The 19,239-nt window shown below is 44.6% G+C and overlaps 1 protein-coding gene across 1 annotated transcript in view; it reads left to right on the top strand.

The window, feature by feature from the left end:
* Positions 1-10,853, top strand: part of PGCKA1 (PDCD10 and GCKIII kinases associated 1) — a 55,840-nt gene extending 44,987 nt beyond the window's left edge. Inside the window, exons 2-4 of the mRNA XM_028744111.2 lie at positions 1,440-1,497; positions 5,443-5,497; positions 6,089-10,853. Of these exons, the coding sequence (XP_028599944.2) occupies positions 5,466-5,497; positions 6,089-7,004 (948 nt within the window). The 5' untranslated portion in view covers positions 1,440-1,497; positions 5,443-5,465 and the 3' untranslated portion in view covers positions 7,005-10,853. The remainder of the gene's footprint in view (positions 1-1,439; positions 1,498-5,442; positions 5,498-6,088) is intronic.
* The last annotated feature ends 8,386 nt before the right edge of the window (positions 10,854-19,239 follow it).

Raw genomic sequence — 19,239 nt, 5'->3', positions numbered from 1 at the left:
ATCCTCTGCTGTCCCCTTCTCCTTGTGCCCTCAATCTTTCCCAACATCAGGGTCTTTTCCAGGGAGTCTTCCCTTCTCATGAGGTGGCCAGAGTATTGGAGCCTCAGCTTCACGATCTGTCCTTCCAGTGAGCACTCAGGGCTGATTTCCTCCAGAATGGAGAGGTCTCTCAAGAGTCTCCTCCAGCACCATAATTCAAAAGCATCAATTCTTTGGCGATCAGCCTTCTTTATGGTCCAGCTCTCACTTCCATACATCACTACTGGGAAAACCATGGCTTTAACTATACAGACCTTTGTTGGCAAGGTGATGTCTCTGCTTTTTAAGATGCTATCTAGGTTTGTCATTGCTTTTCTCCTAAGAAGCAGGCGTCTTTAAATTTCGTGACTGCTGTCACCATCTGCAGTGATCATGGAGCCCAAGAAAGTAAAATCTCTCACTGCCTCCATTTCTTCCCCTTCTATTTGCCAGGAGGTGATGGGACCAGTGGCCACGATCTTCGTTTTTTTTGATGTTGAGCTTCAGGCCATATTTTGCGCTCTCCTCTATCACCCTCATTAAAAGGTTCTTTAATTTCTCCTCACTTTCTGCCATCAAGGTTGTGTCATCTGCATATCAGAGGTTGTTGATATTTGTTCCGGCAATCTTAATTCCGGCTTGGGATTCATCCAGCCCAGCCTTTCACGTGATGAATTCTGCATTTCGCATGATGAATTGGTTTTTGCCTACCATGTAGCAAATCGTCACAACTTTGTAAGGTTGGCGGTTAGGCATTGGTTCATTCTTTGGTGGGGGGGGATTATGGATTGGCTGTGCCTGCCCCTCATTTTTGTTGTTGCTGCTGCTAGGGAATTCCATTAAAGGAATCCAGGGGCTCGATTTGCTCTGTCCGATCCCCTCTCAGGGGTAGGGCCAGGCCAGAGTTCCTGGGAGCAGCTGGGGTGAACTAAGAGGTGGAAATCTGCCTCTGTGCTCCCCCAGTATGTTTTCCCTTACTGACCTCTGGAGGTTCCAGTTGTCAGTCCTGTTCCTGCTGGTGCAGGTTTAGGTAGTTCAAATTAATGGCTAAGCAACCACTCACATGCTGTAAACAATAAAGTTGTGGCCAAATTAATGCCAAAAATCTTCCACAAATATTCTGTTTCCTGTGTGATTTATTTTGGAGGGGATTTGGGGGACTTCACACGCAACTTCTTGTCTAGCGCAGCAGGGCTCAGGAACTGGGCAAAGCTGAAAATCTGACCTGCACTTGCCAGGTGTAACACAGGGGAATCTAAAAATCTCGGAATATGCAGGCAGACTTTAATAGGCATAGAATAACTTCGTTTTTGTGACTTGCTACTGTGCCCTGGCACGTAGTTTGGGATCTTGCATGAGGGTGACCGTATGCCTACAGCAGATGGGTATCTACTAATCAAATCACATCACTGTCATTTCAGATGCCTCTGCTCAGCCAGAAGTTAAAATCATGGTCCTTCAACTCTCACTGCTTTATTGGTAAGTAGGATATTAAATTACATCTGCCGATGGCCCTGCACAGAGTGTGTGTTTTGTGTACAATTCCAGCTGTCCCTCTTGTTTGATGCCTTGCTGAAATAATATTTGTCCCCTCCTCTGAGGCACTAGTCTTGAGCTCTTCCCAAATTCCTGCTATTTTGGAGGCGGAGGGAGAGAATTAAATCACATACCAGGAAATTGAAGTGGTGCAGCTACAGCTGTTTCTGGTGCTGTTGTGCAGCAAACCCACTTCCCCTACAAATCAGGGCAATGTGACAGGAAAATGCAGAGGAAAGTGATGAATAGCAATTGTCCGATGTAACGGTGTCTAACCTCTATGCAAACTCGATCAGATGAACGCTCAAAAAAGAGCTGGCTTCGTCTAACCTGCCTACAACGTTTTTTGCAAACAAATTGGGATGAATGCTCAATAAAGGGGTTTTAATAAATGTGAACTATGTCTTGTTGAAGGAGATCCCTTACAAGAAAACAGTAAAGGAACTGGCCTCTAAGACCCTCAGATTAGAGCAGTTGTTGTTGAGCGTTTTTTAGGGCAGCCGCCGATTTCAGGGAGAAAAATTTGAGAAGTAACAGGAAAAGTCAAAACCATGCACCTCTTCAAAGACCAAAGCCAGCTAACTAAAGAGAAAATGTATGAAGATTTCCCCAGAAAGCAGTTCTGTGGATCAAAAACCACTTCTCAACCTACCTAGGTGCAGAGAAAAGTAGACTCCAGGGCTGTGAAAACTCTCTACCTTTCACATTCTTTCTCTCAAACAAAACCCGGGTGCCATGGTTTACCTCTCACCGAGTTAAAATTCTCAGTCACAGTGCCCAGAATTCTTTGAGGGCAAGAATGTGCCTCCGAGGCATAGTGTGTATATAGCTGAAGTGTAAAATAATAGCGATAGCTTCTTCCCTGAGCAGAGGAAATGGCTATTAAGTCTGTGGTGTAAATATGACCATAGATTTTCAGGCTCCATGGTAGACCCTGTAGCCCCAGTGGCTAGAGACAGGTCGCCTCTCCAGATGAGTGGAATGAGGAATAAAGCAAATGTATGTTTGTGAACAACACTGAGCTTATCTGGGATTTTTTTGGTCAGCCAAAGGGTTCAGGTAGTGGGCCAAAGGTGGCCCAGGGACGGCCATGTCACCTAGACACATCTTTGATGCAAAGACGATCCGGCCTTTGTTAGCTTTACGGTGGGAATAAAAGTGGGTCAACCAGCCGCTCTGTGAAAGATTAACTTATATGCAAACATGGTGTTGGTTACTCAGAAGTCCGAGTATTCAAGGAAAAGGCTTACAAAAATATAAAAAAGAAAAATCCAGCTCCTTTAAAAAATAAACCCTTAGTTTTGAACACCTGACAGAATTACATGTTTTCAAAATGTTCTCAGGGAGATTTGAAGTGCTTTCCAAGTTTGGAGGCCTACAACACCAGATTTATTTCATTTCCAATAAAAAGCCACGAAGTGCTAAGAAGCGGTTCATGCCGGTATTTCAGATTTGAATTCTGCTCTTTCGTACCAACCTGGGTTAAAATTTGAACCAGTCCCCATACCTGCATTTGCCAGGCTCCCTCTCTGATTTCTATCCTAAAACCACAGGTTGTGTTGTGCAGATAAACAGGCCTTCGCCACATAAAGCGAAGAGCAGCTTTTTAATGAGAGTGGGCGAACGTTCCCAATGGTTGCTGCAGTGATGTAATTAGCATGCATGTAATTACAGAAGTCTGAATGTGCATCTCCCTACTCCCACCTCGCTTTTCAGGAAGGACTTCTATTTAATTTGAACTCCTGCTTCAGGGCTTGTTTGCAAGGTGGCGCTGGTTAATATTTAACAAAGGAAATACTCTCAATTTTCAGTTTTCTCCCACTGCACAACAAGGAAACACCTTTGCTTTTCATCTCCTACTTGACCCTTGCAATATTCCGGGAATCAGTGTGTTTTTACATGGGTAGAATGTGTCCTTTTATTTAAAATGCATCTCTGAGTTATTTGTGGGGCATAGGAATTCGTTCTTTCTTTCTTTTTTTCAAAATATAGTCCGGCCCCCTACAAGGTCTGGGGGACAGTGGACCGCCCCCCCCCCCCACTGAAAACGTTTGCTGACCCCTGGACCAGCCGGTCAAGGGATTTCCTGATTGTGTTCACATATTGTTGCTTCCCTAGATTTTTATCTCAGAAATCTTTGAAACCCACTGTGGGACTATGTTATTGTATTGTAATATCTGTTGGAAGCTGCCCAGAGTGACTGGAGAAACCCAGCCAGATGGGTGGGGTATAAACAATAAATTATTATTATTAAAGTTTCCAGAAGGTCTCCCATCCAAACACTGAGCAGACCCTTGCAATGCTTAGCTTCAGCAAGGTGGTGGCCTCGTGCCTTCTGACCAACTATAAGCGCAACGTACACATGCAAACTACATTTTCAACAGTTTCGAGCCTTTGTAAAAGCTGTGGCCCTAGCTGTCTTGCCAAAGGCAAGGTGGTTCTTTTAAAATACACAAGCGAGTGAGAAGATTAAAGATTTTATTCTAAAACAGCAAGCGATGTATACATACAGTCCTCAAGAAGCGGCGTAGTGACTCCCCCAGGTAGCCTCAGTTTGCATGGCCCTGCGGCCGATCAGTCTGTGCACGAGCTTCCAAGAAATTCTGCCCAAACCGTCTGGTTTTATAGATATGCCTCACTTTCTCAAAACAACGTCCAACATCAAAGAAGGTGCCCAGCATTATCCTCCGAACTGATTAGGGCAGCTGTGTGTGGGACTTCTCTTCCTCCCAGCTGTTCTTGGGACATTAAAGACTGTTTTCACACCATCAAAAAACTTAACAAGAGGGAGGGAGAGGGAAGGAACAGAGGGAGGAAGGGCTCCCTGTCAGATCACTAGCTCCTCAGTACATTTTCTCTTCCGGATGTATTTCCCACAACCTAGCCAATTTAACCATCGTGCCTTGTCATTGGGACAAGTTGAAATCAGTGGGACTTCGCTTGAATGCTGTTGATGGACTTGGGACTCTCCCATTGATTTCAGCTGGACTTAAATTCAGCTCACTGGTCCAGTGCAACTGCCAGCATGGAAATCATTCCCCAAATATGTCCATATTCAACTGCCACTGCAAGGAGTGGGGCAGATACATTACGTAAAAAGAGCAGTAGCTCCCTGTTTGTGGAATGGTCTCCCCAGGGAGGTTTGCCTGGCACATTTATTGTGCACTTTTAGGCGCCAGGCAAAAATGTTCCTCTTCAACCAGGCCTTTGGTTGATTAACATCTGGTACGCGGGTGGCGCTGTGGTCTAAACCACAGAGCCTAGGGCTTGCTGATCAGAAGGTCGGCGGTTCAAATCCCCACGACGGGGCGAGCTCCCGTTGCTCGGTCCCTGCTCCTGCCAACCTAGCAGTTCGAAAACACGTCAGAGTGCAAGTAGATAAATAGGTACCACTCCGGCGGGAAGGTAAACGGCGTTTCGGTGCGCTGCTCTGGTTCGCCAGAAGCGGCTTAGTCATGCTGGCCACATGACCCGGAAGTTGTACGCCGGCTCCCTCGGCCAATAAAGCGAGATGAGTGCCGCAACCCCAGAGTTTGTCACGACTGGACCTCATGGTCAGGGGGTCCCTTTACCCTTTTAAATGTGCTGTGGGAGTAGGTGGGGAGAGGAGGATATTGGCTTGTTTTCGTTCTTGTTTTTAGTACGCATTTTGTTTTCTTTTTAACTTGTATTTTTATGTTGTGAGCCGCCCTGAGATCTGTGGATACAGGGCGGTATACAGACTTAATAAATAACAATAAATTATTATTACTATTTTATAATCCATAATCCATCAATCCCATTCAAAAATAAGGAGTCAGCTATTGCTGCTTCTTTTTGCAACATTTCACATCATGCATGCAATACCTGATTTCTCATGTCCACTCTGCCTGTTTTCTGTCTTTTCAGATAATTAACAAAGAAGAATCCAGATGGGGTGCAGGTGCTGTAAAATGATACAAAGGTACAGGCAGACTGAGGCTGGATCTATACAGATGTAAAAAATGCTATGGGGAGAAAAGATTGTGGGAGGGGGGAGCTCCCAAGGCAATACTGTATGCCAGGCATCCCCAAACTTGGCCCTCCAGCTGTTTTGGGACTACAACTCCCATCATCCCTAGCTAACAGGACCAGTGGTCAGGGATGATGGGAATTGTAGTCCCAAAATATCTGGAGGGCTGAGTTTGGGGATGCTTGCTGTATTTAATTGACTTTGGATTCCTCTCTTCAGTGCCATCTAGTGTCACATTTTTATAATGCATTTTTAATGTTATAAATTGACCTTTGTAGCTGAGTCCTGAGTGTCATTTGGGGTAGGGCGAAAATGATAATAGTTATATATCTCTGAAGCCTATTCCCCACCCCCCGATGTTGCTGCACTCCGGATCCCATCAGCCCCAGCCAGCATGACCAATGGTGAGACGTGAATAGGCTAAAAATTGGTGGCATTTCTGAAACTTGCAACAAAGCCTGCATGTTTGAAGCACGAAACCGACCCTTTTTTTTATCTATCACGAAAAGAAAATGCTAACTGTTGCTCTTAACCTTTTTCTAGTTACATCTTTGAACCCCAAGACGTGCCAACATCCGGGTACATCAATGAAATAAACAACTTCAAGTCCGACGAGCAAGACGGAGGCAAATTCAAATGCAAGCAGAACAACGACATCCAAGTACACAAAAACGAGCTGCAGACCGGGGAATTACAAACAGCAGCAAACAGGCACAAATTGAACAACAATAAAGAGGCCGTTCTGAACCACAGAAGCGGCGCTCTTCGTGATGAAGGACTTGGGAATCTTGCCGAAAAGTGCCGTTTCAATGTAAACGGGATCCATTCCCACTCTGGTGCGAACCTTCATCCCAATCCCAGCACAAACCGAAACAGAGAGATCAGCACGCACGCCTGCTCTGCTCAGCGAGCCAGTTTTTCAGTCCAAGGGTTGCCGCAGCCAAGCGCATGCAATAACCATGAGGTTCTGGAAACGGAAGTTCTCACAAAAGCATCTTCAGAAAAAAGAAGTGCCCTATATGAGGAATCTCAGAGCGCTCCAAGCAATGACACGCACCTGCCTGGACCCACTGATCCCCCCAATGGCGGCCATGCTGGAAAACAGAGAGCTGCGGGAAAGGAAAGTCCATCAAATAACCACACACATACAGGCCAAAGCACAGAACACACCACGTTAAGCAGTCAGCAGGACCTGCCATTAGGTGAGTCTAAAAGCTGGGATTCAACAGACAAAGCCTGTAGAACAGGCCCGCCAAAGGTGTGTTTCAAGGACAATGTATCCGACGGCATCCCATCTCCTAGGACCAAGGCGGATGCGGTGCGAGAAGCTAGATTTGATTGCCATAATGACATTAATGGAGAACTGGAGGAGGAGGTTGATGCCGAAGTAGCAGAGGCTCTCGCAGCCCTGGAGGCTGCTACGGCAGGAGAAGATTTTGAGGAGGAAGAGGACTATTAGGTGACAACCAAGACGCCAGGAATAAACCTCGCTTCTGGGGCTGCGTGAAATGCGTTTCCGAGGCCTTCAACTGCGGGTGTAAGCCTTTGCCCAGGACTCCCATAAATAGCAGAGGAGATATATCACTAGGCCAGGTGAGCTAACAAGAGCAGCCAGTGCATTGCACCTTTTTCAGGAATAAGCTGATATATCACAATTAACATCAGCCGGTCTAATGCTTACGTACCAGCCCACCATGAGGTACCTGCTACTGCCAGCCAAAGCAGTCTCTCTTGTTTGCCAACATGACCACTCTGGCTGCTATGAATGCTGCCAAGATTAGTTACTAAATATGTCCCACTCTAGGGAGAATATTGCCCTCTGGGTCAAGTTTGCTTCCAACTGGAGAAAAAGGAGGAAATATTTGGTTAAGAAAAGCCCCAAGCTTCCCTTTAGTCCAGTCACCGGGGAGTAATATTGATCTCTCAAAGAAGCCAGTATGTTGAAGGTTTGTCCTTTTCTTGATCTACCAGGGCTTACGCGCTAGGCTGTGCAAAATGTCTCAAAGTAAACCTGGAAAGTGGCAGTTTTAAACAGAGCTCACCCCAAACTGCTGCTCTTTGTGAGATTTTTCAGCAGTGCCAAACGTGCCTCGCCTTTTTGACATTCTTCTCGCGCTCCAGGTGAAAATGTTTGTTTGCTTGTTTACGAGGACACGGGTGACATCACCAGACAGACAAACCTAATTGAATGCACCGGTTTATGGTGTCATCACACTCGCTGCTCAGTCACTAATGATTAACTCACGAAAGCTGGAAGCAGCCGCAACCAGGGTGCTCAAAAGCATCAGGTATATAAATGGATATCTGCACGGTCTAAGGCTGCCTTCACATGATAATTTATTCCACTGCCCTGACCTTTCCCTGACTGTTAATTTACACATTATATTTGAGCTTTCGCATGATGTAAAAGCCACTTCTGGAGAACCAACAGAATATGGATCATGTTAATGCCCATTTCTGTGTTACTTGATTCCAGAAAAAAATATGTTTGAGGCCCCTTAACCTGGAAAATTGCAAGAGTAAAGTGACAAAACTTGGGCTGGTATACAGCTGTTTCCAGTTGTTGTCAAAGAGGCATCATGGGGGAACAGAAGCACACATGTGGAAAGGCTGAGGGGAGTAGTGACAGTGTCCAAAAATATTCGTTGTTGTGCCACAGTATGTACACTGGTGTGAATGAAATTTAGCGTGACAGTCAAAGAGCCACAGTTCCATAACATAACAGGTACTGCAGTGTGAAAGGAACATTCGAAAATAGGACACAAGTGCTGGCATTATAATCAGGAAAACTAATACAATATTCCCCACATCCGAATGCACGCAGAGCCTGCTTTGGGGAAACTTCTGCCACAGTGAAATAGTAGAGGCTTGGCTGATTGCCGCACAAAAATCAGATCTGGAGACATTTAGCTCCGTTCTAGTGCCATGTATTTCCCCCTTATAAAAGTATTTTTTTAAAAGAAAATCTTGATTAAACATTTATCTTGAACCACTGCCTACACATTCCCAGTTGGTATCAAAGTATCAATCCAGGCTAATTATACACTACAAAAGTTCCACCCAATTGCATCCGCCTTTCTGCTGATTTCTAATGGCGCTTCCCATGCTGTTGGGAATGTGTCTTCGTGCGGCAGCAAGTGCCACTGAGCCACTGAGGTTCCTTAGAGCTAACGATGACGAGTGTTAATTCTCGGCAGTGCCGGAGCATTCCAGCAAGCTCACGAGATCCGCCCTGTGGAATGAAACAGCACGAGGCAGAGGTATTTTCATGTGGCGGCCGGAAGTGCGATTAAGTGCAAATTAACACGAAACTCAGAATGTCAGATGGTTGCGAGCTCAGGGCAGGTTTGTGCATGCATTTTGATTTCCAGTGTCCTTATCGCTCAGTGCGCTCATGGTGGATTGCCTCAAAGGACTCCGTCCGAGAGCATCATTTGGGACAATTTGAAAGCTCGGCCTCCGGTGTGTGTTTGATCATTCACACATGCAACTGTACCGCTACCAGCAAGGTGCAGAATCACGGTGCCTGTCGACCACAGGTGCTGCTAAGTACTTAAAAGACTTGGGATGTAGCTGTATGACACAGCTCCTCAAGGAAGTTGTATATGCTAATTTATATGTATAGATGACTGGGGGATTAAATGGCAGGTGACTGGAATCTCACCTAGCCACCCTATAAGCAAATGTTTTAAATTGAGTTTTAAAGAGGGTGGGTGGAAGGGATAGATGATCTGGGGCCCACCACAAAAGACCTGTTCCTCAGACAACCCTGGGCCACCCCCTATCAGAGCCCCTGTTGTCAACTGCAGAAACATTCCCAGAAAAGCATTTTTAGACACTTGCTTTTATTGAAATTTAAATATAACACGGCAAACAGAAACAAACATTTCAGTAAAGCAAGAATCAATGGAGGACAAGAATTTGGCACTTGTACACATTTTATTGTAATTGACACATCTCAGGATATTTTCCGCTGGGCAATCCTTAGAATGCTTTCCTGTGCCTCCCGAATCTGAAATAGTCCTGTTTAGGGCCAACTAAAATACATTATTTTTAACAACAACAATAAGAATTTATTATTTATACCCCGCCCATCTGGCCAGGTTTCCCCAGTCACTCTGAGCGGCTCCCAACAGAATAGTAAAAGCACGATAAAAGATCAAACATTAAAAGCTTCCCTAAACAGGGCTGCCTTCAGATGTCTTCTAAAGGTCAAGTGGTTGTTTATTTCCTTGACATCTGATGGGAGGGTGTTCCACAAGGCAGGCACCACTACTGAGAAGGCCCTCTGCCTGGTTCCCTACAACCTCACTTCTTGCAGTGAGGGAACCACCAGAAGGCCCTCAGTGTCTGGGTTCAACGATGGGGGTGGCCGAGGCCATTTAGAGCTCTAAAAGTCAGCACCAACCAATTGTTCTCGGAAACGTACTGGGAGCCAATGTAGATCTTTTAGGACCGGTGTTATATGGTCCTGGCAGCTGCTCCCAGTCACCAATTTGGCAGCCACATTCTGGATTAGTTGTAGTTTCCAAGTCACCTTCAAAGGTAGCCCCACATAGAGCGTATTGCAGTAGTCCAAGCAGAAGATAACTAGAGCATGCAGCTACGCACCTTGTCCTTTAGATCTACATTTTTCCTGTTCAGAACCAGGAAATATCCCTATCCCCAGGAAACATTGCTTCTGTTTTGTCAGGGTTCAATCTCAACCTGTTGACCACCACCTAGTTTTTAAAACTGCCAGAAGTTTAGGCATGTTAGTCTCTGTGTAGCAACAATCCTATAGAAAGGCTCTGGGGGCCATTTTGAAGATGAACCAATTTATTGTGGCACCAGCTTGAGTCTGGGCTAAGGGAAGAATGGTAAGCAATAAGGTTAGAAGCCGAGAGACAAAAATAAAGCCGATTTGTCTGAACTCTCCTGCTCCCTGATTTGCCCAGTTTCTCTCCCTCCATGATTTCTTCATCAAAATGGGGGCTGCTGACCAGCAAATTAAGTGAGTAGGCAAGGACAAGCGGGGTGTCCCAATGAAAGCCGCCTCCAAAACAGTACAATGAGGATTCATGTGGACATGAACCAGTTTTCCTATGACAGTTTGAGTAGAGCCATAGAAATCTGGTCCCAAATTTAATTTACTGATGATATTTGAGAAACACTTGGCATACCGGAAAATATTTCTTCTCTAACTACTGGCCAGATATTCCCTGGAATTTCAAACTGCTGTATTTAACCTCATTTCGTTAGCTCTGATTTTGTATTTGTCAAGAAAATCTACTGTAAACTGTTAATAAATTGTTTTAAATATAAATAAGAGATATCTTAAAGCCTCTCTTTTTTCCCTAAAATGTCCTTGTATGTGTGTGTGTGTTTTACCCCCATACTCCCCCAATCCATTTTATTGAGTGAGAATGTGCAGCAGCCCAGTCACTTTCATGACTAAACAAGGATTTGAACACAGATCTCTCATGTACTTTGATGATGCTGTATCACACAATGTAGTTGTTTTACCAGCAGCAACGATTTCACAAACGACTGCCTTTTCTCTGTTTTAATTTCTCCTTGCACCCCATCTTCCCCATACATGAAGAAGGGGAACAGACAATAAATACAGGGGGGCGGTATAAGAAAGGACAGGGGGAAGGCCGAGATTACTACTGTTTCCTAAAATAGCCCAGTCATCCAGCATTCCTTCAAAGCGCTCTCCTGTTGTTGTTTAGTCGTGACCCCATGGACCCCATGGACCAGCAAGATCCACCAGGCTTTGTTGTTGTTGTTGTTTAGTTGTTTAGTCATGTCCGACTCTTCGTGACCCCATGGACCAGAGCACGTCAGGCATTCCTGTCTTCCACTGCCTCCTGCAGTTTGGTCAAACTCATGCTGGTAGCTTCGAGAACACTGTCCAACCATCTCGTCCTCTGTCGTTCCCTTCTCCTTGTGCCCTCCATCTTTCCCAACATCAGGGTCTTTTCCAGGGAGTCTTCTCTTCTCATGAGGTGGCCAAATTATTGGAGCCTCAGCTTCAGGATCTGTCCTTCCAGTGAGCACTCAGGGCTGATTTCCTTCAGAATGGAGAGGTTTGATCTCCTACACGCTAGGAAAAAGCAATGAAGGAAAATGTTTTGGCGGTTCAATGCTACGAAAAAGGAAAATGGAAAAAAACACCTGGTATTTTTGCATGCTCCACACAAGTTAACACAGTTGCCCAAACTCCAGATCATTTTTCTCCCTGCAGGTGTACAGGAGAGCCATCTGCAGGACTGAATAATTACTGCAGCTATTATCACATCTGGAATAATTCTAATGTGGTAGCAGTGAATCATTTATTAAAGCAAGAGTCAGGGCTACCAGCTGGGATTAATTACTTTTAAAAGGTTCGTTAAAAAGCAAACGGTAGCTGTGCTGGTTCACAGAGGGGCAAAAAAACCCCTCCGAAATAATGAGGCATTATTGTGAAAATAGGACTTTTAACCTTCTGAAGGCGGAAGCAGCAACTGGAACAGGTTTTTTTTAATGATTACCAAAGTTTATTGATTGCTATTAAATATATACAGTCATACCTCGGGTTGAAGTAGCTTCAGGATAAGTGTTTTCAGGTTCCGTGCTGCTTCCAGATTCCGCCGCTCACGCATGCGCAGTCAAAATGATGTCACTCGCATGCGCAGAAGCGGCAAATCGTGACCCGCGCACGCACAGATGGGGTTGCGTTCACTTCTGGATGCGAATGGGGCTCCGTAACGGATCCTGTTCGCATCCAGAGGTACCACTGTACAGTCATACCTTGGAAGTCGAACAGAATCCATTCCAGAAGTCCGTTCGACTTCCAAACCGTTCGGAAACCAAAGCGCAGCTTCTGATAGGCTGCAGGAGGTTCCTGCAGCCAATCAGAAGCCACGGAAGCACGGACGTTTGGCTTCCAAAAAGAGTTCAGAAACCAGAACACTCACTTCCAGGTTTCGATCGTTCGTGAGCCGAAACATGTGAGTACCAAGGCATTTGACAACCAAGGTACGACTGTAAATTTAAAGCACATATGAAGCACTTTCTTCCCTTCAAAAGAATCCTTGGGGTGGGGGGGGCAGAAGAATGTGCTTTGGAAGTTCTTTGTAGTGTGTACACAGCCTCAGGCTTCCAATTTAATGAGATCCAGGAACCAAATGTAAAAAACTTTGCAAATAATAAGGAATAGTGTTTATTCAGGACCAGGTATGTGTCAGTTGTGGTATTATTTCTTTGAATGTCAATTTCAGGGTTTTTTTTAAAAAAAATTACTGATCTTTTTGCTGAAGCAGACTGTATCTGTGGCATGGGCCAATTTCGAAGAGGAAAGTTTAAACAGGTCAGCATAGGGTCTCTCTATGTAATAGATGGAGACAGAAGAAACGTTAAAAATGGATCACAAAGAAAGTAGCAGAAGAACATTTCAATCCTGCGAGACTTTCCAACGTTAAGATCACTGTATTTAAAATAGAAAGTGACCTTAAGGTCAGAGAGAGAGAGAGAGAAATTCAGTCCCACAGGACTGAAGTGTTCCTTTGCTATTTCTCTTATTTTTAATGTCAGGTCTAAATCTATCTATTACACAGCATAGGGACTCCAGCTTGGCCCATGCAACATTTTGTCTTCCAAATTGCGTCATGACAAAATATGCAGCCTGCTTCAGCCAAAAGTCTGCATTCGGGAAGAGAAGCTGGTGGTAATCATCATTTCCCAGAATTAGCCTTCTTCATGAGCACTCTAGGATAGGAAGTTGTATGGTTGGAGTTCATCAGCAGTTTAAATTGAACTTGCATGGTTTCCTGCGAATGCATCCCATTTGAAAGGCGACTCTAATCTGGTGTGGACGTAACATTTGTTCTCCTTCGCTCCCAAGCAGGCCATGGCAGCGACGGTTGTCACTTCTTTTACATATATAATTTTTATTAAATTTTCTGTTTTAGAATTTAAAATACTCATTTCACATCCTTAAGATATCAATGACTTCCCTTCTTCTCTTTCCATGGTTCATTTTACATATCATAAACCCCTGCATATTTTACAAAAACTATACCATTATTGCATCCATCAACACTTATTTACGCTGAATTTATCTTAATGCTGCCAGCATTTTCAGCTATACACAATTATTTCCCATATATTCAATAAAGGTTTTCCTTCTCTAAACGTATGTTCTTCTTGTTCTCTTATTCTATATGTTAAGTCTGCGAGTTGTGCATATTCTGTCAACTTAAGTTGCCATTCTTCTTTGGTTGGGACCTCGCTCGTTTTCCATTTTGAGGCTAACGAAACACGGGCCATAGTAGTAGCATACATAAATAACCTTTTTTGACAGCTGGGAACTTCAGTCTGAATTATCCCCAACAGAAAGGACCCTGTTTTTTCGGGGAAAGTACTCGATGGTTGTCACTTCTTACTGGTCCCCAATAGATGTTGGTATGGGGATATATCATTTCTGACCATGGAGGTGCCATTTAGCTGCCCTTGCTACCCTACAGATTCTAATTCTGATTAAATTATCTGAGTGTCAAATATGTAGTCAGTGTAGCATCATGCGCACAAGAGAGAGGTGTATTAGCAGGCCTGGGAGAACTTCGAGCTTTGCAAAGTACAAAAAAATATTTAGGGGAGTGAGGAAGCTCAGGAGAAGAAACTCAGCAATGGATCAGTGAATATTGATTATGGGCATTGGGTACATAATGCTGAATGACAGTAAGGGTGACGAAACTGAAAACTGGAGGACAGAGGGGTAATGAAATACAGTCGTACTTCAGCTCCCGAACGATTGAAAACCCGGGAGTGTCTTGGGGTTTTGAACGTGTGTTTTTTTGGAAGCTGAACGTCCGGCGCGGTTTCTGCTATTGTTTCCGGCATGCCTGCGCAATCAGAAACCAATTGGAAGCCGCACCTTGGTTTCCAAATGTTTCGGAAGTCAAATGGACTTCTGGAACGGATTCTGTTCGACTTCCGAGGTACAACGGTATAATAATAATTTTATTATTTGTACCCTGAAAAACCATCAGATATGTAAAGGAGAACTGTGATAAGGAAATGGAGTTTAAGAAAGATTTTGAACTCGATAAAAATTCCAAATAGGAAACAGAAGTCACAGAAGAATAGTAAAAATAAGGAAAAGTGATAAGCATCTCTGAGAAAAGAGTTTCCATGTGCTTTCATAACTACGAAGTGTGGAAGGCCGTCTGAAAGACAACGAAGTTTGTACCACCAAAGAAGAGAGACCAACCTCAATGAAACGTTTTCGTTCAAATTCCAAACGTAAAGGTCCAACTACATTGGATCTGAATGAAGAAGCTGATTGTGCGACAACAGGTTGTGTTGAAGAGGTAGAGGCCACAGAGGAGTCGCTGCCAGACAGGTCAGGAGGGAAAAAACCAAAGCGTCTGAGACCAAAAGATGTTACTAGTAGGTCTTCTTCCCTTTTTTCCCTCACCTTCTTCAAGATGCGGGGAGAAGAGGGAAAGAAGGGAGAGCATAAAGATTTCCTAGAGGCCACAGTGCTGTGAGAGAGTCGACTGCTTCTGCTACTGGAACAGTGCGATTACTGTATTTTTCACTCCATAACACGCACTCCCCCCCCCAAAGGTAAAAGGAAACGTGTGTGCACGTTATGGAGCGAATGCGGGCGGGAGGAGCCGCTCTTGCTGGCTTTTTGGCGAGGTGGGAGAAGGGAAGCAACCTCCCTTCCTCCGGCTGGCTGGAAAGCCGGCAAGAACTGCGCGCAGTGTGTCTGCCTGCTCTATGGCTTTTTGGCAAGGTGACTTTATAGTCTGATGGGCTGACTGTAATTCAAGGAAAGGGAGAGCCGCTTACATGCATGTAAGCGGCTCTTACTCTGCTTTCTTTACAATGAGCCGGAAGGAGGGACAAAGAGGGCATCCCCTTCCATCCCTCCCCCAGCACCTCACCGGTAAATTCAAGCAAAGCGGCTTACAAGGCTCCTGCCCCTGCGTCTCCTCCTCCACTTTTTGCTCTGGTTCCAGCGAGGCAAGGCAGCTGCACAAATGTGAGCTCCCCCTCTCTCTTCCTTCCCTCCCTCTTCCAACTTCAAAAAATATTGGGGGGCGGCCAGGTAAGCCCCACCTCACATACCACAATGGGGGGTGGGGGATGACTCCCTCAAATATTTAATGGGGGGGTGAAGGCCCCTAGGCCCCTAGGAGTTGGTTGCTTTGCCTAGGACTAATGTGAGCTCTTCCTTCCCTTCCTCCCTCTTCCAACTTCAATAAAATATTGGGGGGGGGGCAGCTACAGGTAAGCCCCATCTCACAGGCTGCAGCTAAATTCTCTCTTCATTTGTTAATGACAGTGATGATGGTTCTTAATGCCACTGTTGACTGCTGTTCACTTTACATGGTTGTAATATGATTCTGATATACCGGTTGTTTATTAAATAGTTGAGTACAACATTTGATTCAGAATTATTATTTTTTCTTGTTTTCCTCCTCTAAAAACTATGTGCATGTTATGGTCAGGTGCGTGTTATAGAGCAAAAAATACGGTAGATACTAAGCGATTCATGAAACACATGAAGACACCCGCTTAATTTTCTAGGCTCAGTCCATTTTTGCTAGCATTTACCCACTGCTGCTAAGCTTTGGGAGCAAATGAGAGCACAAAAATGAGGCTTGCTTCTCAGCTTTGCAGGACGTGGGGCGGGAGGCAGTGGGAAGACAAAGAAGTGAAGCCAAATTTCTTCCAGCCTGGGTTGGAAAGAAGAGAGGAAAATGTGAGGAATCTTTGTGCTTTTTTTTTTTTTTTTTTTTTTGTATTTTACATAAAGCAAACAAGTGGGAAGGCAAAAGCTGATAAGAAAACAAAATGGTGGGAATGAGCAAAGGACTAAAGGAGAAAAAGGAACAAAAAGGCAGAAAAAAGTATCCTCTCTTGGCCTTTGGGTGTCTTGGGGACATTTTCAAACCACCACAAAAAACAAAACCACAGTACAGTGGTGCCTCGCAAGACGAAATTAATTCGTTCCGCGAGTTTTGTCGTCTTGCGATATTTTTCGTCTTGCGAAGCACGGTTTCAGAAAAGTTTTGGAAAAGCTTCAAAAATCACCAAAGTCTTCAAAAACCTCAAAAAAGGCTACCACACCACGTGCTATGAGTTGCTCCTCGAAGTCGTCGCAACTGTATTAACGGTTTTAAGAAAAAGGAAACAAACTTGCAAGACGTTTCCATCTTGCGAAGCAAGCCCATAGGGAAAATCGTCTTGCGAAGCAACTCAAAAAACCAAAAACCCTTTCGTCTTGCGAGTTTTCCGTCTTGCGAGGTACCACTGTAAAAAGGGCAACTTTGAAGCAACACACTAGCAGGGAATGGAAGCCGCCACCAATTATGCTAAAAGCAGAAACAAGGCCTCAGAAGTCTCATCAAACAGCAATTTCTGCCTCAGACCTTAGGAGGAGCTCAGCTCCCATCTGATCTCATATTTCGGGTGCATTTGTTCAGTGTGCAGTTTCTATTCATTTGTCACATTAACAAGTTCCATCATGCTTAATCCCGCCACACGTTCATTCATTTAGAAAGGAAATGAACATTATCCGAAATATGCGTTTTTATGTCCTGCTGCGCTGATCAATTCCCAACCCCCGTCTTTTCTGTTTAAATGAAAAGTTGCATTAGGGGTTTTCTTTGACTCAGTTAAAAAACACTCAGGCCAGCCTTGATTTTCCAGGAATTTAAAAAGTCAACATCTTATTGGAAAGCGAATGACGTCTGACTTGAAAAAAAGCAACAGGAGAACATTTTTTTAAAGAGTTTTGTATTTTTATTGTTCAAGTAGTACAAAATCTATATACTAACCGTATTGTTAAAATACATTTAACACAATGTGAAAAGCGAGATTCAGCCTTACTATATCAGTCTGTATATCATACAATCATAATGATAGAGTTTCATGTGTTATAAGACAGTTCTGCAACACTCTTGTTCAAGCATAGCAGACACCACAGCCGCAATCCAAATATTTTTGTCAACTTCAGCAAATAGACACACACACACAAGAGTATGCACAGACATTTCCCCACTAAACAGATCCTCAATGCAGTCTGCTCTAGGCCCAACCAATCACAAATCTGAATTAGACATGGCAAAACTATTTGATTCACTTCGCATTTAAAGGCAAATAAAGATAATTCACATTTCCTGAAGCGCTATGTGAACTGCCATCTTTCAAAATTCACACATTTCCAAAATTGGCAAAGCAGTTCTCCAGCCAAGTAATGTGTACAAAAATGCATGTTGCGGGGATACAATTGTGAAAATGAGCAAAAATGTGTTGTGTTAGAGAATATTTAAATATAAGGAAAATGTGGCTCACAAAAATATGTATATGAGGCAAAATCGCATACATGCATGTAGGAGAAATTTCACACTAAAATGCTGGTGAATTTTCAGAATTCTAAAAAAAATAAAGAAAATATTGCAAACTGATGTAGAGAACTGAATTTAAGACTGGTAAAATGAGAAAGTGAAGCAGATTCACCAATCCCTTATCTGGAATCAGACCCTTCTGAAGAGGCACTGGATGAGTCAGGTGTTAGATGCAAAGGTTCCCCTTCACGGGTAGGATCGCATCCTGTTTCCACATGTAGATTAGGCTCCAGAATTGGGGTTCACATTTTTTTTGCATACCGAACACATTTGTTAAGCACAATCGCGTTTTAAAATACCTTCTGTTAAAATTGCAGGACTGTTATGGATGTAGTGCTTTCAGAAGGTGAAATGTTTTCCTCAGCAACCCTTATTCACCTCTACTGGCCATTTTTTTAAAAAAATAGCAATTTCTGATACAGTGGTACCTCGGCTGTCGAACGTAATCCGTTCTGGAAGACCATTCGACAACTGAGGCACAATGGGCTATCAAGCAAGTTCAATGGGGAAAATTGAGAAACACGCCGTGGAAGCCGTTCAACTTCCGAACGGCGCGATACTTCCGGGTTCTCGGTGTTTGGGTTCTGAATTGTTCGGCTTCTGAGATGCTCAAAAACCGAGATTCCACTGTATTGAGACAAAGTGATCCTACCCAACCAGGAATCGCATAAGCTAAAATCCTAGGCCACCCTTACAATGGTGTAGCGTCAGTTGCTAACACCCAGAGTGGCGCCAGCCCCTGCCACCAACACTGCTGGAGCAATCCCACCCCCAGCGGAACGAAGTAGGGCCGCACTGAGCCGCCTGGGCAAAGAGGAGCCTGACCAGGCCGCAGGTGGGGTCACCTGGTCATGCCTGCTCAAAAACTGTGCACCTGGGCCCCCCCTGGCACCCCCACACTACACCCTGATCCTTAACTCTTATGGGTAAAAGGTAAAGGGACCCCTGACCGTCAAGTCCAGTCGCGGACGACTCTGGGGGTGCGGCGCTTATCTCGCTTTACTGGCCAAGGGAGCCAGTGTTTGTCCGCAGACAGCTTCCGGGTCATGTGGTCAGCATGACTAAGCCGCTTCTGGTGAACCAGAGCAGCGCACGGAAACGCTGTTTACCTTCCTGCCATAGTGGTACCTATTTATCTACTTGGACTTGATGTGCTTTCGAACTGCTAGGTTGGCAGGAGTTGGGACCGAGCAACGGGAGCTCACCCCGTCGCGTGGATTCGAACTGCCAACCTTACGATTGGCAAGCCCTAGGCTCAGTGGTTTAGACCACAGCGCCACCCGCGTCAACTCCTATGGGTAGGTGTGA

The sequence above is a fragment of the Podarcis muralis genome, chromosome 9, assembly GCF_964188315.1.
Source record: "Podarcis muralis chromosome 9, rPodMur119.hap1.1, whole genome shotgun sequence".
Classification (NCBI taxonomy): domain Eukaryota; kingdom Metazoa; phylum Chordata; class Lepidosauria; order Squamata; family Lacertidae; genus Podarcis; species Podarcis muralis.
The sequence above is the reverse complement of the archived record's forward strand: the minus strand, read 5'-3'. Positions and strand labels throughout refer to the sequence as shown.